Source organism: Octopus sinensis, linkage group LG27, assembly GCF_006345805.1.
Source record: "Octopus sinensis linkage group LG27, ASM634580v1, whole genome shotgun sequence".
NCBI lineage: Eukaryota > Metazoa > Mollusca > Cephalopoda > Octopoda > Octopodidae > Octopus > Octopus sinensis.
This window is the reverse complement of record NC_043023.1, coordinates 5,059,143-5,083,326: the sequence shown is the minus strand read 5'-3', so window position 1 is coordinate 5,083,326 and position 24,184 is coordinate 5,059,143. Positions and strand designations below refer to the sequence as shown.

The window sequence follows — 24,184 nt, the reverse complement described above, 5'->3', positions numbered from 1 at the left end:
TGGGACTGAACCCGGAACAATGTGGTTGGTAATCAAACTACTTACCACACAGCCATTCCTACGCCTTTTCTTCTTCTCTCACCCAATGAAGTAAATTTCCTTAAGGACATTTTTTAATTTTTAGCATTCCCTCAATAGTTAGCTTTCCATATATGTATATGTGTGTATATCTGGTTTTGTTGCTGTTTGTATGTATGCTATGTCTCTATACAAATGTGTTCATGTGCTTCAGTAAATGTGTATCTGTGTATGTATGTATGTATGTGTGAGGGTGTATATGTTTGCATACATACATGTTCATGTATGTAAAATATAAATATGGATATATATGTATATATGTTGCATGTGTATGTATATATATTTGTGTATGTAGATATATATGTGTGTTTGTATGTATGTATATATATATATATATATTATATATATATATATATATATACTATATAATTAGGGTTCAGCAACGATTTTCTTCACCACATACCGAAGTTTAGAAATAGCAGTCAAAAAATCTTAGCTATTCCTTCAACTTTAAAGGAGGTTCCCAGAAAAACCAAAGCACTTGAAAACAAACCACGCAGGCAAAAGGGAAAAACGACGAAAATCATTCTATATTAGGTTAGAAGGAATAGCTAAGATTTTTTTGACTGCTATTTCTAAACTTCGGTATGTGGTGAAGCAAATCGTTGCTGAACCCTAATTATAAAGTACTAGCAGTATCGCCCGGCGTTGCTCGGGTTTGTAAGGGAAATAACTATAAAGCATTTTTAGTGAGTTATAGGCAAAAAATGGAAAAAAAATGATGGTAAATTTTTTTTTAGTTAAAAAGGTCGAGTTGCGTCCCCTAGACAGTCTGTGGTTTGTGTTTCTGATTCTCGACCCCATGTCGAATTTATCGATTTTTTTCAGAACTGGGGGAACTTTTCAAAATTTTCGCTGCGTTAGTTTTGAATTATGACATTGGGCTATGTGTGTGTCAAGTTTCATCAGAATCGGTTGAAAGCCGTGGTCAGGGTGAGGGTACAACCTAACAGACACACAGAAACACACACAGACAAACTGCCGTTTATATATAGAGAGATTACTTAAGCTTACCATGAAATGGTCCTTTTCATGCCGAATTCTACTTGGTGAAATTACTAATTAATTAATTACTTAATTAATTAATTTCACACTTTGTGTGGTAAGTAGCTTGCTAACCAACCACATGGTTCCGGGTTCAGTCCCACTGCGTAGCATCTTGGGCAGGTGTCTTCTGCTATAGCTCCGGGCCGACCAATGTCTTGTGAGTGGATTTGGTAGACGGAAACTGAAAGAAGCCTGTCGTATATATGTATATATATATATATATATATATATATATATATATAAATGTGTGTGTGTGTTTGTCCCCCTAGCATTGCTTGACAACCGATGCTGGTGTGTTTACATCCCCATCACTTAGCGGTTCGGCAAAAAAGAGACCGATAGAATAAGTACTGGGCTTACAAAGAATAAGTCCCAGGGTCGATTTGCTCGACTAAAGGCGGTGCTCCAGCATGGCCGCAGTCAAATGACTGAAACAAGTAAAAGAGTAAAAGAGAGTACAAAAGAATATATGTGTGTGTGTGTATGTGTATGTATGCATGTTGCATATATGTGTGTGTGTATGTGTATGTGCATATACATATAAATATGTCATATTTTCTAGGGATTCCTATATCTGTAAAAATGTCTGTTTGATGAGTGTTGTTGTTTATATCTTTCCTGGTGAGATTGATGCATACCTGACCATAATTATTCTTGTCGGACATATTTTGAATGCATCCATCGAAACATATGTAGAAGATATGAAGATATAAATGTTTTAATAACATCCTGAGCATTTGTCTACTTTTTCAATGTTCTCTATTTTCTCCTGAATATGCCTTTCTTATCCTGGAATCAAACTACACACAACTGTGATCATTGTTTCTTAGGACACTTAAGCAGCTTTTAGCTACCTTGCAATTATTCCCCTGGAACTTTCCTATAAATTGCACACACATACATTTATGGCAGTTGTCCACTCCTTATGCAGAGTCTGACCACCTTTTGTACTTACACCTTAGATCCATCATGGCCTCTGATGTGGCTTTTTAAACCAGACAATATTCTGAAAAGACACCCACATTGATTGCACCTCTGATTTGGACCACCAAGAGCTGCAGATAAGTTCTGCTCTTTGTGGAACTTAAAATGTCTTTTGAGGCCTTCGTTGGATTTGCAAACCTGGTATACACTGCATTCAAAGGTGTGCACAGACATATAGACCGAATAGTTCGTGGAGGTTTGTTTTCCATGTGTTCGCAGATGAGATCTGAGGCCAGCAGATGAGATCTGAGGTCATTGTCATTCACCTTCTCAATCTTGATACAGAAATGCAGCTCAAATTCAAAGGGCAGCACAAGCATTCGGTGGCTTGGAGTCATGCATTTGGTGCCAGTGACATATAAATAAGAATACAAAGCTGGCTCTTCACAAATAACTTGTCTTACCATCCCTGTTGCATTCTTGTGAAACATGGACTTGTTATGAAAGGCATTTTAAATTGTTAGAACAATTCCATCAAAAATGCTTTCGTCGCATTTTACTCCAAACACAGATGTCCTTGCACCTGCAGGCATCACCTCAATTAAAGCTATGATTTTGAGGAACCAATTGAGATGGTGTGGCTATCAGCTGTCTGATGGTGAGCTTGCAGAGAGGAAACGCTATGGGTGTAAACCTAAAAAAAAGGTTTAAGGACGGCATAAGGACTACTATGAAGTCACTTGGAATGATTCCAGGCGATATAGAAACTGTTGCTTTGGATCAAGTTGGAAACTGATCAAAGGTGTGGAGTGGAGTGAAAGCATTTGAAGAGGCCAGGATAAAGCAAGTAAGACTCAAAAGAGATCTAAGGAAGAATGTAACATAACATACATACATTATATATATATATATATATACATATTAGTGGGAAACCACTTTGTGGACATCAAATAATGTCTTGTTATTATCATTTGCCTCTTAATTTAGTATTTCTGAGAATCTGTAGATAGCTGCAGCTTCACTGTACAGGGATCCATATGCTGCATTTTTAGAACCTATACACATCTGGTAGTGTTTTGCATCTAAATTGTCTAGGCATTGTCTCTGGTGGTAAACATGTTCCGCTGCCAAATCAGGGGCTCGGAATACTGTCAGGTTGGATTTTAGGCACCTCTCATAGAAACCTACATCTTCACCTCCCCATGTTATGATTTTTGTGTCAAAGCCACCTACGTCCAGAAAGTCTTTCTTGTATATGGAAACCACACCAAAACCAAAGAATAGCCAAAAGCCATTGTTCTGGTCAAATAGGAAGGGATTTTTCTTGCAATTTGGTTTGTAACAAATTGTTTCAGGATTAAATCCTTTGAAGACGACAGGAAAATACACTCGCTGGCGATATATTGTGTTAATTCGTACTCGATGTAGAAACGCTTCTGTTATGACCATATCAACATCAAGGAAAAGAAGCAGGGAGTCATTCCTGCAGTTCTTCACGCCATGCTGCAGCGCCACTGCACGAGAAAATTTTCCAGACGAAAATGTCACTTCTAGTTTCATGGAAGCATACTGAGACTCCAAGCGTTTCATCTTGTCTATGTTTTTGAGGTAGGACCTGTTTGGGTCTTTGTACACGACAAGAATCACGTTGAGATTCTCAAGTGTTTCTTTAAAGATCTTCTCCAGTGTCTTAGTAAATCGTGCAAATTCTTTCACTTTTTTACTAATTGGTAGGATCAAATTGATCTGTTTTAGCTCATTGCTACCATTCACATTATTGTGTCTGGATCTGATATGGAAACCTTCCTGAAACATATCCTCTTCTTCAGTAAACATCAATGGCAACAGATGCTGTGAAGTGATAAATGTGGCATTGTAATGGCTACTTTTAGACTTTGGTTGCAATAAGTAAACATGTAGCAGATGTTGTACCCCTTGCACAGGTGACATATAACGGTAAGCTCGCAGAATATTCTTTAACTTGATATCATCAGTCCCTTCCAAATATCGATTGAAGAGAGTTCTAGCAGCAGTCTGTAGGATTTGGTTCTTCTTTTTCACATTCAGATTTTGCTTAGCAGACCCATACATGTTCTCTTTAGAGTAAATCGAATTCTTCTCTATATACTCCCAGTTAGCTGAATCATCGTTGGCACCATACCAAAATCTGAGGGGTGTTCCCCATTGAGGTTTCTGATTCAAAAGTTCAATTTCGTGAAGGAACTTTAAGGTAGGCATCGAATAATGCTTCAACTGTTTAGCAATTATACTCCTTTTTGCCATTTCCAAATCATTTCTCAGCATGTCCGCCTTTTCTTTTAACCATTTGATTTCATCTTGTTTGAAATGTATGGATAACCGAAATACAGAACTACTGTTTTTTAATGGATGTAAGGTGAAGGCATAGCTCTCCTTTGACCCAAGCTCATGGTTAAAACTGCCCTTCGCATCACGATAATTATGGTAGAACAAAGTTGTTAGCTGAAAAAAAAAAATTAATAGTTAGCAAAATAATTTAGCAAAAAAATAATTTTTGAAAGACATAAAATAATCACACTTTAAAAAACACCATTAAATATCCATTAAAAGAACAATAAAACAACCATTAAAATTAATGAGGAATGAGTTTCTGTGATATTTACATTGGAGCTAGATATGTCAGATGTAGCAGCCAAACCTCTCTTAAATTGAAAGAGGAAGGACACCGAATAATATAGGCCCGTTCTATCAGTGTGGACCTAGATTAAACAACAATGGTTCTTGAAAATATATTTACCAGCAGAATAATGGCTTCTGATTTCAGCAGAAAGCTAACAATTTTAAGAGGAGAGAACTAATTGAAACCCTTCACCACAGTATTTGACTGGTACTTTATTTTATTGACCCCGGCGGGATTGAAGGTGGAGTTGGTCATGACAGGATTTGAACTCAGAAAGTAAAGACCAAAAAGGAATACTAAACAGCAATTTTCTAGTGTTCTTTTATGGCATATTAGAGTCATTTAGCCTTTTATAGGCTCCACATGTTTGATTGGTCGTTTGACCTATCATGTGAGTTTGGAACATTTGGTTGAGTCCTGTATTTTGATTGGTTGAGTATTGTGCAGCATAAGGATCTCAGATCTAATCACATTCTATGTAATACATTCTCATACAACAAACCTGAATCATCACTGGATCACACCTTCTGCCTATATATACCTTTATCAAATCATTTATAGAAAAAGGGATGAGAGAATTTCAGGAAGAAATGGCTGTAACGCACAGGAATGGCCGTGTAGTAAGTAGCTTGCTTACCAACTACATGGTTCCAGGTTCAGTCCCACTGCATGGCATTTTTAGCTAGTGTCTTCTACTATTTTGGTAGATGGAAACTGAAAGAAGCCTGTCATTTATATATACATATATGTATGTATGTGCGTGTATGTGTTTGTGTGTTAGTGTTTGTCCTCCCAACATCGCTTGACAACTGATGCTGGTGTGTTTACGTCCCCGTAACTTAGCAGTTCGGCAAAAGAGGCCGATAGAATAAGTATATATGTGTATATATGTTGCATGTGTATGTATATATATTTGTGTATGTATATATATGTGTGTGTGTGTATGTATGTATGTATATATATATATATACTTTATAATTAGGGTTCAGCAACAATTTGCTTCACCACATACCGAAGTTTAGAAATGGCAGTCAAAAAATCTTATCTATTCCTTCTACTTTAAAGGGAGTTCCCAGAAAAACCAAAGCACTTGAAAACAAACCATGCAGGCAATAGGGAAAAATAACGAAAATCAATCGATATTAGGTTACCCACTTACGTACGTGGGTAACCTAATATAGGATGATTTTCGTCGTTTTTCCCTTTTGCCTGCGTGGTTTGTTTTCAAGTGCTTTGGTTTTTCTGGGAACCCCCTTTACAGTAGAAGGAATAGCTAAGTTTTTTGACTGCTATTTCTAAACTTCGGTATGTGGTGAAGCAAATTGTTGCTGAACCCTAATTATAAAGTATTACTTAAGCTTATCATGAAATGGTCCTTTTCATGCCGAATTCTACTTGGTGAAATTACTGATTACTTCTTAATTAATTAATTTCACCCTTTGTTATTATATATATATATATATATATAAATATATATATATATATATATATATGTGTGTGTTTGTGTGTGTATGTGTATGTATGCATGTTGCATATATGTGTGTGTGTATATGTACGTGCATATATGTATAAATATGTCATATTTTCTAGGGCTTCCTATATCTGTAAAAATGTCTGTTTGATGAGTGTTGTTGTTTATATCTTTCCTGGTGAGATTGATGCATACCTGACCATAATTATTCCTGTCGGACATATTTTGAATGCATCCATCGAAACATATGTAGAAGATATGAAGATATAAATGTTTTAATAACATCCTGAGCATTTGTCTACTTTTTCAATGTTCTCTATTTTAGGACACTTAAGCAGCTTTTAGCTACCTTGTAATTATTCCCCTGGAACTTTCCTATAAATTGCACACACATACATTTATGGCAGTTGTCCACTCCTTATGCAGAGTCTGACCACCTTTTGTACTTACACCTTAGATCCATCATGGCCTCTGATGTGGCTTTTTAAACCAGACAATATTCTGAAAAGACACCCACATTGATTGCACCTCTGATTTGGACCACCAAGAGCTGTAGATAAGTTCTGCTCTTTGTGGAACTTAAAATGTCTTTTGAGGCCTTCGTTGGATTTGCAAACCTGGCATACACTGCATTCAAAGGTGTGCACAGACATATAGACAGAATAGTTGGTGGAGGTTTGTTTTCCATGTGTTCGCAGATGAGATCTGAGGCCAGCAAAAGACAGGCATGTCCTGTCACAGGCTGTGCACACAAAAAGGTCATTGTCATTCACCTTCTCAATCTTGATACAGAAATGCAGCTGTGAATTCAAAGGGCAGCACAAGCATTTGGTGGCTTGGAGTCATGCATTTGGTGCCAGTGACATATAAATAAGAATACAAAGCTGGCTCTTCACAAATCATTTGTCGTACCATCCCTGTTGCATTCTTGTGAAACATGGACTTGTTATGAAAGGCATTTTAAATTGTTAGAACAATTCCATCAAAAATGCTTTCGTTGCATTTTACTCCAAACACAGATGTCCTTGCACCTGCAGGCATCACCTCAATTAAAGCTATGATTTTGAGGAACCAATTGAGATGGTGTGGCTATCAGCTGTCTTATGGTGAGCTTGCAGAGAGGAAACGCTATGGGTGTAAACCTAAAAAAAAGGTTTAAGGACGGCATAAGGACTACTATGAAGTCACTTGGAATGATTCCAGGCGATATAGAAACTGTTGCTTTGGATCAAGTTGGAAAGTGATCAAAGGTGTGGAGTGGAGTGAAAGCATTTGAAGAGGCCAGGATAAGGCAAGTAAGACTCAAAAGAGATCTAAGGAAGAATGTAACATAACATACATACATTATATATATATACATATTAGAGGGAAACAACTATGTGGACACCCTTATGCTAGAAATAGATCCACTATGGTCTTACCACTAAGAAATGTTCTCAAGAAAAATTTAGCAAAACGTAATCGAGCAACACAAAAGAAAAAGCAATAAAAACATGGATTATTCACATGCATGTTTCACTATTAACATCTTATATAATTTTACTTACATAAATGTCCATAGATCATCGGTGCGACCGTCCAGATGATAATACAATTTTACTGAACCTTCAGTTTTTTTATATGCTAGACCACTGGTGTGAAATCGATGTTAATTAAATTAATATCTAATTTCTCACCCTCATTTTAAATTTATATATATATATATATATATATATATATATATATACTCATTTACTCTTTTACTTGTTTCAGTCATTTGACTGCGGCCATGCTGGAGCACCGCCTGTAATCGATCAACTCGACCCCGGGACTTATTCTATGTAAGCCTAGTACTTATTCTACCGATCTCTTTTGCCGAACCGCTAAGTGATGGGGACATAAACACACCAGCATCGGTTGTCAAGCAATGCTAGGGGGACAAACACACACACTCACATACATATATATATACATATATACAACGGGCTTCTTTCAGTTTCCGTCTTCCAAATCCACTCACTAGGCATTGGTCGGCCCGGGGCTATAGCAGAAGACACTTGTCCAAGATGCCATGCAGTGGGACTGAACCCGGAACCATGTGGCTGGTTAGCAAGCTACTTACCACACAGCCACTCCTGCGCCTACATACATATATATATATATATATATATATATATACATACGAAAGAAGGTTTGAAAATGCAATTTAAAAGATGTTTATTTACTTAACCGGTTTCACTCTTTGGAAAAAGATTGTCAAAAGTAACATAGAATATTATGAATTCAAAAAAGTTTTTTACATAATTGCCACATTACATGTATATATACAGTCTTTGGTAACAGGAACATGTTAAGGACATAAAGAAGTACAACAGTGTGATGAGAATATTTGAAAAAACGGGCAGAAAAGAATAAAACAAATATATTATTGGAAGTTTGGTTGCGTTAATTATTGGTTGTTGGAAATTGCCACATTACATGTATATATACAATCTTTGGTAACAAGGACATGTTAAGGACATAAGAAAGTGCAACAGTATGATGAGAATATTTGAAAAAATGGGCAGAAAAGATTAAAATAAATATATTATACATCTCCGGGTCAATATATATATATATATATATATATATATGCACACATATATATACAATACATATAGTTGTGTGGTAAGAAGGCCTCCCAACTACATGGTTCTAGGTTCAGTCTCACTGCATGGCACCTTGAGTGTCTTCTATAGTTGCCTCAGACCAACCAAAGCCTTAGGAATGGCTTTGCTAGATGGAAACAGAAAGGAGCCCATCATGTGTGTGCCAAATAAAGGCACATTCTAGTTTATAAGGTTAAAAGTTGGGGTTTTCTGTCAGATGGAGTATCCAGGTTGCATTCTGTGAATTCAGTTTGTAAGATAGAAATTCAAGGTATAACTTTACACTGTTGTTATAATCTAAATTAAATAATTCCGTTTGTTATCTGATGTATAATTACTAGTTATTGTTTGGTTTTGTGTCACACCTGTGCTCAATGACATTCTAGATATGTCCAACCCGTCCATTTTTTTGTAGTCTTGAAGATTTTGTGAAGATTTGGTTGCTATTTCTTGAGAAGCAGACAACCATGTAGGGACTCCCTCTTATATTCATAGGAGTATGGAAGTGGTTGACCACAAGTGGGGGCAGTGTTTAAGAAGAGGAAAAACAGCCGGTTCGTGTGTTAAATGGAGAAGCAGTGATGAGTGAAAATTCTGTAAATAATAATAGTTTTAAGCTTAAAGCTTCGAAGCGATCATCATAGCTACAGAAAATGGTCCAATATTGGGGCATATAAGCCCTTGACAGAAAAATTTACTTATGGGAAATTTTAACTACCGTAAATCCTCAAGTATAGTCTGCCCTTGAGTATAATACGAAGGGGATTTTTAGGTGGCTGTACTTCTGAAAAACCTAAACCTTGTATACACAATACGCACCCCTTCTCTAACTTGAGTCAAGGAGGTCTATATAACGTCCTTGGTTTGTAAAACTGTATACGGTAACATCCTTTATTATTATTGTATATATAACATAATGCAAATGTGTAGCTTTTTTGTGCATTTTGTTTGCAGAAAATAAAGAAATAACAGTAATAACGTTTAATAAATGTTGCTAACTGCAAGTTATGGATGATTCTTTTATGACTTCATTGCTTTCAGGCTTAGCTTAAGATATTTTTACGCCTGACATCACAAAATGCATCTGAATAAACATTGCCGGACAGCAAATAGAGACTAGGACATTGCTTAGAAAATAATTTTCATTTTTAACCTCGTATATAGTACGCACTAGGGATTTTGACCTTTAAATTTGGGGGGAAAATGTGGATTATACTCGAGGATTTATGGTATGCTATGTTTCAGGTGTATTCAATGAAATGTTAAAAGATTTAGCTTAAGATTAGTACTCATGGGAATCGAACCCACACCTCTCATATTCACAATAAGTGTGCTAACTGATTACCAGTTCATATAAAAAAGTTGGTAGAATTATTGTGTTTAAAATTGTTCATATTTTACCTTTGGGTTTGATTTGCACTGAACATTCAGGTACTTTTCCATGCACCTTCCCAGCTCCGTGTCATCATGGGGTTTGACTGGGTGCAATGTACAAGCATCCAGATGTGGGCCCAACATCTTCAGTGCTTTGTGACTGAGTATAATACCGGGGCCACCTGTAAAATAAAGGGGAGGAAAAATGTGTGTAGTTGCAGGCGAACTGTTTGGTAAGAAGCTTGTTTCCCAACCACATGGTTTCAGGTTCAATCCCACATCATGGCACCTTGGGCAAGTTTTTTCTACCATAGCCTTGTGAGTGGATTTGGTAGACAGAGACTGAAAGAGTGGGAAATAGACAGAGAAAGAGGTTTCTTCTCAAGAAAAGAAACCTCTCTCTCTCTTTCTCTCTCTCTCCTTCTCTCTCTCTCTTTCTCTCTCTCTCTCTCTTTCTCTCTTTCTCTCTCTCTCTCTCTCTCTGTCTATTCTCCACTCTTTGGTTTCCTTTCCCTTTTACCAAAAAAAAAAAAATATATATTTTTCTCCTTCTAAACAAAGCAAAAAGCATCTGATTCATATAATTGAACAACAAAATGTTCTGTTTTTACCATTTTGATTTTGATTTTGTCTTGATGAGTTCAATAAATAAACAAAGTACTAATAAAAAATTATCCAAAATTTTGACCGCCTCCTTTTTCTCAAGATATATATATATATATATATATATATATATATATATATATATATATATTATATATATATATATATATATATATATATATATATACAGGGTGCGTAAGATAGATTTATGTTTATAAAAAAAAACGTATATAATAATAGATAATAACTTTATTTATCAGAAAATGCTATGAGGATAAAAATAAACCTTCTTTTCTATAATGTTATTCAATAAAGCCACGTTCAGCTTCAACAACTGCTTCTGTATGAGATCTAAATCATCTACATGCTCAAACCAAGTAGTCCTGGTCACATTTTGGACATTACTTTGACTATGGCAGCTTTCAAAGAATCTTTGGTGTTATAGGTGTATTCATTGAGCTCTCTCTCAACAATGCTCCACATATAATAGTCCAATGGGTTGAGATCTGGGGAATTAGGAGTTAGGGGTTATGTGATCATGAAAATTTCCAGGTCATCCATTCCTTTGTTACTGGAGCCATGTGTGATAGTGCAGAGTCTTACTGAAATACATATGGTCTTCCATTACATACACTGTCTACTCAGGGCTTAACAATTATTTCCAGGACCTCAATGTAGGTGGCAGAGTTAACTCTAACACCTTGTGGAAAGAAGTAAGGAGGCATCACATGTCTTTCATTGCTGACAACCCCTAAAACCATGACAGTTACAGGAAACTTTATATGCATAACACTTGAAACTTCAGAAGGGTTTGCACATAACCATCTATCATTTTTTCCATTAACTTTTTAATCTTGGTCAAAGTTTTTCTCATTTAAGAAAAACCGAATCAAATTTTCTTCTGCTGGCTTTTTCAGTTTGTTTAAGAGCCTTTTAGATCTGATGTAGTGATTTTCTTTAGCTTTCTCTGACAAACTGACCTTTCCTCATCATATAAGACTTATATCTGATGTCTTCAAGAACAATATTTCTGACTGTTCCTTCTGACACATGGAAATCTCTTGCAATTGACCTCATGAACTTCCTGGGATAGTAATCAATGGTTTATTGAACTTGCTGGATAAATTCAAGTGTTCTGATGATTTCAGAGCGTTTAGAATGGTTTTTATGCTTTGATACTTGTGATACGTTTCCATCTTCAGTCTTTGGCTCCTTACAAACTTTGTAGACAAAAGATATGGCAATGTTTAAAAATCGAGGTATTTCTAAATCACTATGCTCAGCCTTTACAACCACAAAAACAGGATGCCTCTTCATTTCTTGAGTAAGTTGAGGATCTGCAATTATTATTTTCTGAAACAAAGATTATATAGAGTTAGCAAAAAATGCAGCAATGACCCAAAAAAGTATGTCCACAAATACTTTATGCACCCTGTATATATAGATATAAATGTAAAGGTAGGATCCAAGGAACCAGGAGTAGGAAGTTGTGAAGCTTTGAGCAATCCATAAAAAAATATAAAAAACAACTTTCAGGAACAATAGTGATTTAGTGACATAGAAAGTTGTACATTTTTCCCAAATCAAAAAAAAAAAATGTTTTATAGCTGAAAAATTTGTTTTATGGCTTACAGTTAGCAACTGGGGCTGCTTTGCATATGAATAAAGAAAAACCAAAATTAGGGAACGGAGCAAATAAAATCCAGGCTACATGTTTCATAGCCAGCAGAACCTCAGAAGTAGTAATCACTCAAATGAGGAGTAATCTACTAGCTACTCATCTGGCCAAAGATACTTTAGTAAAATGAAGCTTACATTGTCATCAGGGGATTTGATGTTAACTCACAGGAGATTCAAGTTAACATGGGATTCCTTGATGACAATGAAAACATTTGTAGTGACGCCATATTGGAAATCTCCAGCACACGTGTGCAGGGTTGGAGTCTTTCAGAAGGCCTGCCGGACGTTCCCTCATGCGCATGCACAGAAAACTGGCAGCAGCAAAATTCTCACTAACACCACCCACAATTACAACAACCATCACACCGCTACGCCATCCTTATCATCAGCACCATCCCATCCCATCCCATCCCAAGCCTCCTCCACAATATATATCACCATCACCACAACCACTAACAGCAAAACCACCACCACAACAACAACAACAACAATTTACCTATGCAGAAGAAATAATCTTTTCCCATTCCCAATTTCCCCTTCTCCTCTGGCACTCCTTGACCACGGTGGCCCATGTAGATTTTCTCTCTACTGTCGAGGGAGCTTAGCAAACTTCCCAGTTCTTGGCCTTTTATAAACACATCATCGTCAGCACGGATGAAATATTCATATTTATCTGCAAGATTTTTGTACATATATTCCAGCATTTCGAACATTTTGAGGCGTGGTGGGTAGACATGGTCTGGTGCTTGATTCAGCCGCACGACTGGCATCCCAGCAGGAGCCAGATCTGTACTGTTACCCACAAAGAAGATCACATCACCTGGAATGGATTTCAACCAGGTCATTTGAATTGCCCTGTCTCGGGTTTGGAAATATTTGGAATGTGTCATGATTCCAACCAGAACAAGTTTCTTCTGGGGACCTGGGTTGAATCGGAAATCTTCAAGTTCTTCTATGAAACGTTGTGGCGGCAATTTCGGACTGACCTGAAAAAAGAACAACAAAAGAAGACATATTGAATACTTGACTGGGATTATTATGCTGTTACAGTAACCTGACCTAGAATATAAATTGATTGCTGGCAAGGACATCTTGCATCGTTATGCAACCACAATATACTACTATAGGCGCAGGAGTGGCTGTGTGGTAAGTAGCTTGCTAACCAACCACATGGTTCCGGGTTCAGTCCCACTGCGTGGCATCTTGGGCAAGTGTCTTCTGCTATAGCCCCGGGCCAACCAAAGCCTTGTGAGTGGATTTGGTAGACAGAAACTGAAAGAAGCCTGTCGTATATATGTATATATATATATATGTATGTGTGTGTGTGTGTGTGTGTGTGTCCGTGTGTGTCCCCCTAGCATTGTTTGACAACCGATGCTGGTGTGTTTACGTCCCTGTCACTTAGCGGTTCAGCAAAAGAGACCAATAGAATAAGTACTGGGCTTACAAAGAATAAGTCCCGGGGTCGATTTGCTCGACTAAAGGCGGTGCTCCAGCATGGCCACAGTCAAATGACTGAAACAAGAGTAAAAGAGTACCAAATATATTAAAGGCTTTATAGGTTAATACTGTGTCCTACCTGTGTTAGCAGTGCGAATCAACCCCTTTCTGTGCTAGCTCTAATTTCTATAGTAAATCTGCAGAGATAACTTTAAAAAGTGACTGAATTGCACTGCTAACACAGGTAGGACACAGTATTGACTTATGAAGAGTTTTTATATATTTCGTAATATATTATGGTCACATAACGTAAAACAGTGTCCTTACCAACAATCAATATGTACATTACCAGTTGGCAGGAATGTTTTTAATATGTAAAATTGGTATATCCAATTGTGTTACACTGCTATATTTTTATTTTTACTACGCATGTATATATATATATATATATACATCACGTGACCGACCAGACATCAGATGTTGTTACACATCGCTGGTCACAATGCGTTCACACTGTTTTAGCCTCCGAATGACGCCACCCCGCTGGCTAAGCGAGCAGGCCAACAGAAGAAAGAGTAAGAGAAAGAGTGGTGAAAGAGTACAGCAGGGATGACCTCGTGGAGCTTTTAGGTGTTTTCGCTCAAAAAACACTCACAACGCCCGGTCTGGGAATCGAAACCGCAATCCTACAACCGCGAGTCCACTGCCCTAACCACTGGGCCATTGCGCCTCCACACATATATACACATATATATATATATATATATATATATATATATAATATATATATATATATAATATATATATATATATATATATATATATATATATATAATATATATATATATATATATATAATATATATATATATATATATATATATATATATATATACTAAGCAATAAGGGTTCAGCAACGAATTGCCTTACCACATACCGAATTTAGAAATAGCAGTCAAAGGGTTATAGCTATTTCTTCTACTAAAAAGGGAGATCTCAGTAAAAACAGCAATTGGAAGGCTGACACAAACAGGTAAGAGAGAATGAATTAACCGCAATCTATCAAACATTTTTAAAGTTATCCACGGACGTACGTTTCGAAATCAAGTTTTAGGAAAGCATAAGAATTAAAATATTAAATATTAAATAATTCTATCTTACCGAAACTTCTTTTCTCTTCAGCGTGGAATACTATAATCATAAATGATTATATATTGAATTTTGAGATACTAGGAGGTACCAACTCAACTCAGTATCAGAGCGAGCTAGAATCCTCAACTAGTATCACCGAATTCAAATTGTGAATGAAACGATTGTGTCAACAGCCCCTTCCCACCCGCGTGTAGCCAAAACAAGATGCTGTGGTCATCTACTGAGATAAAATATGGTTATCCGTAATAATGAAGGGTGAAATTAATTAATTTGGAATAATTATCAATTACACCAAGTAGTCTTCGGCATGTAAAAGCCTCATTTGAGGAAAATTTAAGTAATACTAAGCAATAAGGGTTCAGCAACGAATTGCCTTACCACATACCGAATTTAGAAATAGCAGTCAAAGGGTTATAGCTATTTCTTCTACTAAAAAGGGAGATCTCAGTAAAAACAGCAATTGGAAGGCTGACACAAACAGGTAAGAGAGAATGAATTAACCGCAATCTATCAAACATTTTTAAAGTTATCCACGGACGTACGTTTCGAAATCAAGTTTTAGGAAAGCATAAGAATTAAAATATTAAATATTAAATAATTCTATCTTACCGAAACTTCTTTTCTCTTCAGCGTGGAATACTATAATCATAAATGATTATATATTGAATTTTGAGATACTAGGAGGTACCAACTCAACTCAGTATCAGAGCGAGCTAGAATCCTCAACTAGTATCACCGAATTCAAATTTGTGAATGAAACGATTGTGTCAACAGCCCCTCCCACCCGCGTGTAGCCAAAACAAGATGCTGTGGTCATCTACTGAGATAAAATATGGTTATCCGTATAATGAAGGGTGAAATTAATTAATTTGGAATAATTATCAATTACACCAAGTAGTCTTCGGCATGTAAAAGCCTCATTTGAGGAAAATTTAAGTAATACTAAGCAATAGGGTTCAGCAACGAATTGCCTTACCACATACCGAATTTAGAAATAGCAGTCAAAGGGTTATAGCTATTTCTTCTACTAAAAAGGGAGATCTCAGTAAAAACAGCAATTGGAAGGCTGACACAAACAGGTAAGAGAGAATGAATTAACCGCAATCTATCAAACATTTTTAAAGTTATCCACGGACGTACGTTTCGAAATCAAGTTTTAGGAAAGCATAAGAATTAAAATATTAAATATTAAATAATTCTATCTTACCGAAACTTCTTTTCTCTTCAGCGTGGAATACTATAATCATAAATGATTATATATTGAATTTTGAGATACTAGGAGGTACCAACTCAACTCAGTATCAGAGCGAGCTAGAATCCTCAACTAGTATCACCGAATTCAAATTTGTGAATGAAACGATTGTGTCAACAGCCCCTTCCCACCCGCGTGTAGCCAAAACAAGATGCTGTGGTCATCTACTGAGATAAAATATGGTTATCCGTATAATGAAGGGTGAATTAATTAATTTGGAATAATTATCAATTACACCAAGTAGTCTTCGGCATGTAAAAGCCTCATTTGAGGAAAATTTAAGTAATACTAAGCAATAAGGGTTCAGCAACGAATTGCCTTACCACATACCGAATTTAGAAATAGCAGTCAAAGGGTTATAGCTATTTCTTCTACTAAAAAGGGAGATCTCAGTAAAAACAGCAATTGGATATATATATATATATATATATATTGCTCTTTACTCTTTTACTTGTTTCAGTCATTTGACTGTGGCCATGCTGGAGCACCACCTTTAGTCGAGCAAATCGACCTCCAGGACTTATTCTTTGTAAGCCTAGTACTTATTCTATCGGTCTCTTTTGCCGAACCGCTAAGTGACGGGGACGTTATCACACCAGCATCGGTTGTCAAGTAATGCTAGGGCGACAAACACAGACACACAAACACACACACATACATATATATATATACATATATACGACAGGCTTCTTTCAGTTTCCATCTACCAAATCCACTCACAAGGCATTGGTCGGCCCGGGGCTATAGCAGAAGACACTTGCCCAAGATGCCACGCAGTGGGACTTAACCTGGAACCATGTGGTTGGTTAGCAAGCTACTTACCACACAGCCACTCCTGCGCCTATATATATATATATATATTTGAGTAGTTGAATGAATTATCTTATTAAGGATAATTCGAATTAACCTGGGTAGCAAATTCACATGAGAAAAAACACGGTTGAAGTTACGTGCCTGGGGCATAGATTACGTGCTTTCGTGTGGAAATTTGTACGTTTATTTTAAAAATATAAATATATGTAAGAATGGAGCTGAACGACGAATTAACAAAATTCCTTTATTTTCGACATATGTTTCGAAGGCTGCATATTCCTAATTGTGAAGGAATAAGGAGTACATTATGCCGCTTTCTCATCAGGAAAACCAAGGAACTTATGTCAACATCAAAATGCACAAAAAACTTTTAGATGATTGCTCACACGGAGCCCATAGCGATAATGAGTGTCTCTTAAAAATATTCCTTTATAAGGAGTGACGTCAAAATGGTTGGATGTAGAAGATTCTAGAAGGTTCTAAAGGTTCAAGGGTTCAAACGAAGTTGGAGGAGAGAGGCATAAGAATAGGAAGGGGAAAGGGTGCAGATCATATGTATGGTGAATTTTGTTAATTTCTTTTGGGAATGAGTGCCTGGTCTAACTCCACTCAAGTCGTAGAGTGGTTTTCTTCTATTTCTAATAAAAACAGCACAAAATTCATTCAATTCGATATTTCTAGTTTCTACCCTTCGATCAACCCTAGTGTACTCAATAAGGCCCTATGGCACGCACATAATAAGGCAGGAAATTAATATAATTTTAGCGGCTAGAAAATCCTTCATACAGTTCGATGATAAGTTATGGGTCCGTAAGGATACCCCCAACACGTTCGATGTGCCAATGGGAAGCTCAGACAGCGCCCAGATAGCCGATTTGGTCGGAATCTATATTCTCTATGAATTAGCTGACTAATTCCCGGACATCTGCGGCGGTCTGTATCAAGACGATTGTCTATTTTACCTACAGAATGCTCCGAACAGTATGATACAGAAGACTAAAAACAGATTACCTAGATTTTTCAGCATAGTTTTCGACGACGAACTAACTAAAGCCAACTTCTTAGATGTTACCCTAAATCTGCATAACAATTCTTACTTCCCTTACCATAAGCCTTCTACTAACCTTAAATATGTCAGCATTTTCAGTAACCATGCAAAAACTATCACCGATAATTTAGTTAAAAATATATCCTTAAGACTATCAAACTTATCTGCGAATGTCGACATTTTTAAACAAAAAGCGGAATTTTATAAGGTATCATATATTGACCCGGCCCATTCTAAACTAATATTTGCTTCTCAGGATAAGAAAACTAATAACAATAGAAATAATGTAATTAATGATTTCAGCTCTAGCAACGTCGACACTAATATAATTAACAAAAATAATTTATGGACCAGGGGAGGCAATCGAAAACCAACACCAATTCTACAACACAGAAATACTCCCTTTAATGTAAATGTTAACACTCTGAGCCATTCTAAGTCCAAAAAAAAACTATATCTGGTTTGTCATTCCTTTCGGGAAACAAATCAGGTCTAATCTCCCTTTACAGTTCCGTGAAGCCGTAGCTAGGAACTTCCCCAGGAATTCTAGGTATTACTCTACCATCAATTCGCATAAGGTGAGGATTGCATTCTCCAACACTAGAAATCTATCGCAGATAATTGCCTCCCATAATAATAAGCTGCTAAATAAGGACTCATCACCCAGGAGTAGCGACACTGCCCTTACCAATTCCAACCTAACATACAATAATGATAATAATAAAAATAGTATTGATATTAGCAACATTCATAGCAGCATTGGCGTTAACAATAGTAATAATGATAATAACATTAGCCGGATTATTAACAGTGGTGGTGTTAGTGGTAATAGTAACAACATTTCTAATAACAGTTGTATTATTGATGATAACAATCACAACATTCCTATAGTCAGAGAAATTGCCGACGATATTACAATTAATGGTAATGATAATAAGATGAATAGTATCGTGGCCAATGCTAGCAACAATGTTTACACATATCATAACAATAAAAACTCTGTTTTAGTATCGGAAGTTAACCCCAGCAGATTAAAGTTCTTATCCCAAAATTCCAAAATTAGAAACACCATTTACCAGTGCAAAATTTCTTCTGGAACCGATGTCTTCTTCTACATTGGAGCAACTTCTAAATTATCCCAAAGGATCTCCAATCATTATACAACTTTCCGAGATAAGAGAAAACGACACAGCACGGGACTAAGTAAATTAGTTTGGCGTGTGAAGGACACCAATATAACTTTCAAGCTGGAATGGTCCATATTGTCAGTGTCCTTTCCATTTGATAAGGGCAGAAAACTTTGTGGCATCTGTAATTCCGAACTTTTTCATATTTTGTTTGCCAAAGTCCCTTTAATAAATACAATCATCGAGAGGTCCTACAGGTGCATGCACTGGCAAAAACACACTTTTCACTCATATGAATAATGATTAATATAGATAACCCCTTGAATTTTAATTAACATAACTTCTTTTTTTATATATTTCACCCCCATAGTCATAAAAACTTTTTTTTTTATACTTTCATATAAATACTACCCAATCCAGTGAGTATGTGTTGCCTTTGTCCCTCTACCTCGCCCTCCTCTTTCTCTCTCTATTTCCCTCTATCTATAGTAAACACAATCAAACACACAGACACAAACCTCTCACCTCACCACTGTCTGTTTTCTGACATCTACCCATCCACATACACAATCACGCACACACATACACACACACACACACACACACACACATTAATGCAGTTATATACAGTCACACACACAGGCACTCATTCACAAAAGAAATTAACAAAATTCACCATACATATGACCTGCACCCTTTCACCTTCCTATTCTTATGCCTCTCTCCTCCAACTTCGTTTGAACCCTTGAACCTTTAGAACCTTCTAGAATCTTCTACATCCAACCATTTTGACGTCACTCCTTATAAAGGAATATTTTTAAGAGACACTCATTAACGCTATGGGCTCCGTGTGAACAATCATCTAAAAGTTTTTTGTGCATTTTGATGTTGACATAAGTTCCTTGGTTTTCCTGATGAGAAAGCGGCATAATGTACTCCTTATTCCTTCGCAAAAAAATGTTCTGAGGGGAAGGGGGATAATTCCATTCTTGGATGCTAGGTATAGCTCTTTAACCCTTTCATTACCGTATTTATTTTAAGATGCTCTGTGTTTCTTTCAATTATTTTGAATATAATACAGAATTTAGTGAAACAACTTAGTTATCATTCAGCTAGTGTTAGGAAGATAAATTGTGGCTAAGGTTTGGTGGAAGATTTTAATTCAAAACTTATTTAAACAAGACATTTGTACTAAAGAGCCAGAACCAGTTTCAGCAGGGTTGGTATCAAAAGGGTTAAGAATTGTTTCTCTATTGTATATCTTAACCCTTTCATTACCATATTTATTTTGAGATGCTCTGTGTTTCTTTCCATTACTTTAAATATAACAAAGAATTTAGTAAAATCACTTAGTTATCATGCAGCTAGTGTTAAGAACATAAATTGTGACTAAAGTTTGGTGGAAGATTTTAATTCAAAACTTATGAAAACAAGACATTTGTACTCAGAGCCAGAGCCAGTTTCAGCCAGGTTGGTAACGAAAGGGTTAAACAAATTGTAAGGGTTGGGGGTGCCAAAAAAATCTTACCTATAGAGGAAGAATATTGTTAATGATGAAAATATATTATTCCCTTTCCCTTAATATTTTATTTTCACATTATTTTTGGAACAAAGGTGATCTAGAAGATGTCAAATAGCTGAATAGGATAAAGGTTAATGTGCATCTGATCCAGTGAGGTGGTGTTCTCCGATTTGACAGGAGAAACTTTTTAAGATGTATACATCTCATAAATATCTCTGACCTCCAGCTTAGAAGGTCAGTATAGTGCTTTAATGTAATGAGAATGTTCTTAAAAGAATTTCATTGTAAGGCACAACCCATTTCTTTTTTCCATTCTTATGAGATTCAGCTCCTCCCATTGCAAATTATCTTTGTCTATAAAGACATAGTCTCTCTGTCTTTCTGTCTTTTGATTAGGATGATACAGATTAATATTTTATTTTAAATCATAGGGAGTATTTCTATCTTTCAAGTCCACGAGGCTCTGAAAGTTGTATAAATGATTAAGGGAAGAAGAAAGAAAGAAAAAAGAAAGGACGGACGATGGTAGTTGAAGTGTTGACATTTTCAACTTGGTTCTTTTTTTCTTAAAGGGGGGAATGACTATTTTATATGTAATCTTTATCATCTTCATCAAATGGCAGGAAAACAGACAAACTTTGAGTTTTAGTATTATATATATATATATATATCCAGAATGGAGATGAACACTGATGTTTCATATGACAGGCTTGACAATTATTGAAGTCTTCCTTAACATGAAACCAATGGTAGCCTTAATACAAAAATGCACAAATAGAGAATATTTCTCTTTATTCTCATTATTCAATATTTATGTATATATATATTTATGTATATATATATATATTATATATATATATATATATATATATATATATATATATATATTGTTTCGATTTTGTGTGACTGTATATAGAATAATATATCAGTTGAATAAAGTTAAAACATAGTCTAGTTTTCATGTTTTTATTATGGTATATTATAATATTTTTATTATAGTCGCAGGAGTGGCTGTGTGTTAAGTAGCTTGTTTACCAACCACATGGTTCCGGGTTCAGTCCCACTGTGTGACACCTTCGGCAAGTGTCTTCTACTATAGCCTCGGGCCTTGTCAGTGGATTTGGTAGATGGAAACTGAAAGAAGCCTGTCGTATATATGTATATATATATTATGTATATATATATTATATATATATATATATATATATATATATATATATATATAATATATATATATATATTGTTTCGATTTTGTGTGACTGTATATAGAATAATATATCAGTTGAATAAAGTTAAAACATAGTCTAGTTTTCATGTTTTTATTATGGTATATTATAATATTTTTATTATAGTCGCAGGAGTGGCTGTGTGTTAAGTAGCTTGTTTACCAACCACATGGTTCCGGGTTCAGTCCCACTGTGTGACACCTTCGGCAAGTGTCTTCTACTATAGCCTCGGGCCTTGTCAGTGGATTTGGTAGATGGAAACTGAAAGAAGCCTGTCGTATATATGTATATATATATATATATATATATAATATATATATATATGCATGTGTATGTTTGTGTGTCTGTGTTTGTCTCCCTAGTATTGCTTGACAACCGATGCTGGTGTGTTTATGTCCCCGTTACTTAGCGGTTCGGCAAAAGAGACCGATAGAATAAGTACTGGGCTTACAAATGAATAAGTCCCAGGGTCAAGTTGCTCGATCAAAGGTGGTGCTCCAGCATGGCCACAGTCAAATGACTAAAACAAGTAAAAGAGTAAAAGAGTATTTTAACATTAAAAAATATTTTGTAATGCCCATGAAGTTAAATTAGTGCTTCCAGGCATAGAATAATCATCAGATTTCAAATGTTTTTGGTAGTTGAGTTCTTGACAACTGTGGTACGTCTTAAAACGCACCAACAAGCTGAATTTTTTTAATATGGTTTTGACCAATCTGCATGCAGCTTAAACATCATGGTTTGTTTGACACACTGATATTCTGTAATTTGTTTAAATTCATATGTTAGAGATATTTTTTAATCCACATCATTAACTGGTTGTTATATAATTGTTGTTATTTCCGTTCAGAACAGGTTTGAACATTTTAATAAACCGTTTTTCTTTTATCTTTCTTCCAACCTCACTTGTGTCTTGTAGTTTGTGGAAAGGAAAAATTAGAAACGTTTTCTGACCACATGTCTCTATACATTCGCTCAATGGAATTTGGCAAACATTGGTGTTCTAGATTTGTTGTCTGTGAACTTGTGAGCGTTCTGATAATGCACTCCCTGTCTCGCCTATATATAATTCCTCACAATTCGGGCATTTAATGCAGTAGATCAAATTTCTGCTTTTGCAGTTCATATCTGCATTTGCAAAAATCTGTCCATTTTTTTATTCTAATGGATCTACCAGCATGTATTCAGACATTCCACCTCTGCTATCATTACACTTAGATTATGTTTAAATATTGCTTGATAAATTTGTTCGTAAATTTTTTACCGGCATCCTCTCTGTTCGCTGGATATGGTTTGCGTCTGCACAGAGGTTTGAAAAGTTAGGATATACAAACCGTTAGATCTACATGTGCTTCTAACAGTCTGTGCATCTAGGATTACGAAGGCTTCCCACTGAAGAACCTGGCCTGGCAAATATATTCTATGTGTTTGCTAAAAATAGGTAGAAACCGTTCGGTCGGGGATATAGCTGAGATGGTAAATGTTTTTAATTTTCATTCCTTTCATGAATTTATCCCTTTGTGTTTCTAGCACTACGCTTCCTTATTTGGAAGCCTTTTATTATATTTCTATATGAAAAATATATAGGCTAATGACTAATTTGTCTTTTGTGCTAGGCCACTGGTAATAATAATTTATTTTATTACCCTATTTGATTATGTTTATATAATTATATATATATATATATATATATATATATATATATACATATACACACACACATACATACACACACAAACAATAACAATCATGAGCAGATAGGGTTAGTGCATGTACATACATATAAATGAAATACAAAGAAAAAAAATTAAAAAGTGAAAGATAAAGGATAAATTTTAAATAAACTTCATCCCATGCTAATGAAATCACTGAAGAGAGAAGGGAAGTAATTCAATACTTACTAAATGTTCTGCAACCGAGGCTACAGTCCAGCATTTGTTATAAACGTATGTATACATAACAGACTTTGTCAGTTGCATACCAACAAATATACTGATGATGAAAAGCAAAAACTCCCTCTTTTTCATTCTTAGACAAAAGATTCTTTCGACTGGGAGGTAAAGGACAGATATCTGCTTTTTTATTGCTCTGGTTGGTGCCATTGTGACCTTGCATCGAAGTGGTTTTCCTTCTTTATGTTTC

The 24,184-nt window shown here is 35.8% G+C and overlaps 1 protein-coding gene across 1 annotated transcript in view; it reads right to left on the bottom strand.

Moving 5' to 3' along the window:
• Nucleotides 1-2,354: 2,354 nt before the first annotated feature.
• The window catches only part of LOC115225323 (chondroitin sulfate synthase 1-like), a 22,112-nt gene continuing 282 nt past the window's right edge, over nt 2,355-24,184 (bottom strand). The window contains exons 1-4 of the mRNA XM_029796272.2: nt 23,944-24,184; nt 12,960-13,449; nt 10,208-10,362; nt 2,355-4,530 (exon numbers count right to left, since the gene is read on the bottom strand). The exon at nt 23,944-24,184 is cut by the window's right edge and continues 282 nt beyond it. Of these exons, the coding sequence (XP_029652132.1) occupies nt 3,028-4,530; nt 10,208-10,362; nt 12,960-13,449; nt 23,944-24,144 (2,349 nt within the window). The 5' untranslated portion in view covers nt 24,145-24,184 and the 3' untranslated portion in view covers nt 2,355-3,027. The remainder of the gene's footprint in view (nt 4,531-10,207; nt 10,363-12,959; nt 13,450-23,943) is intronic.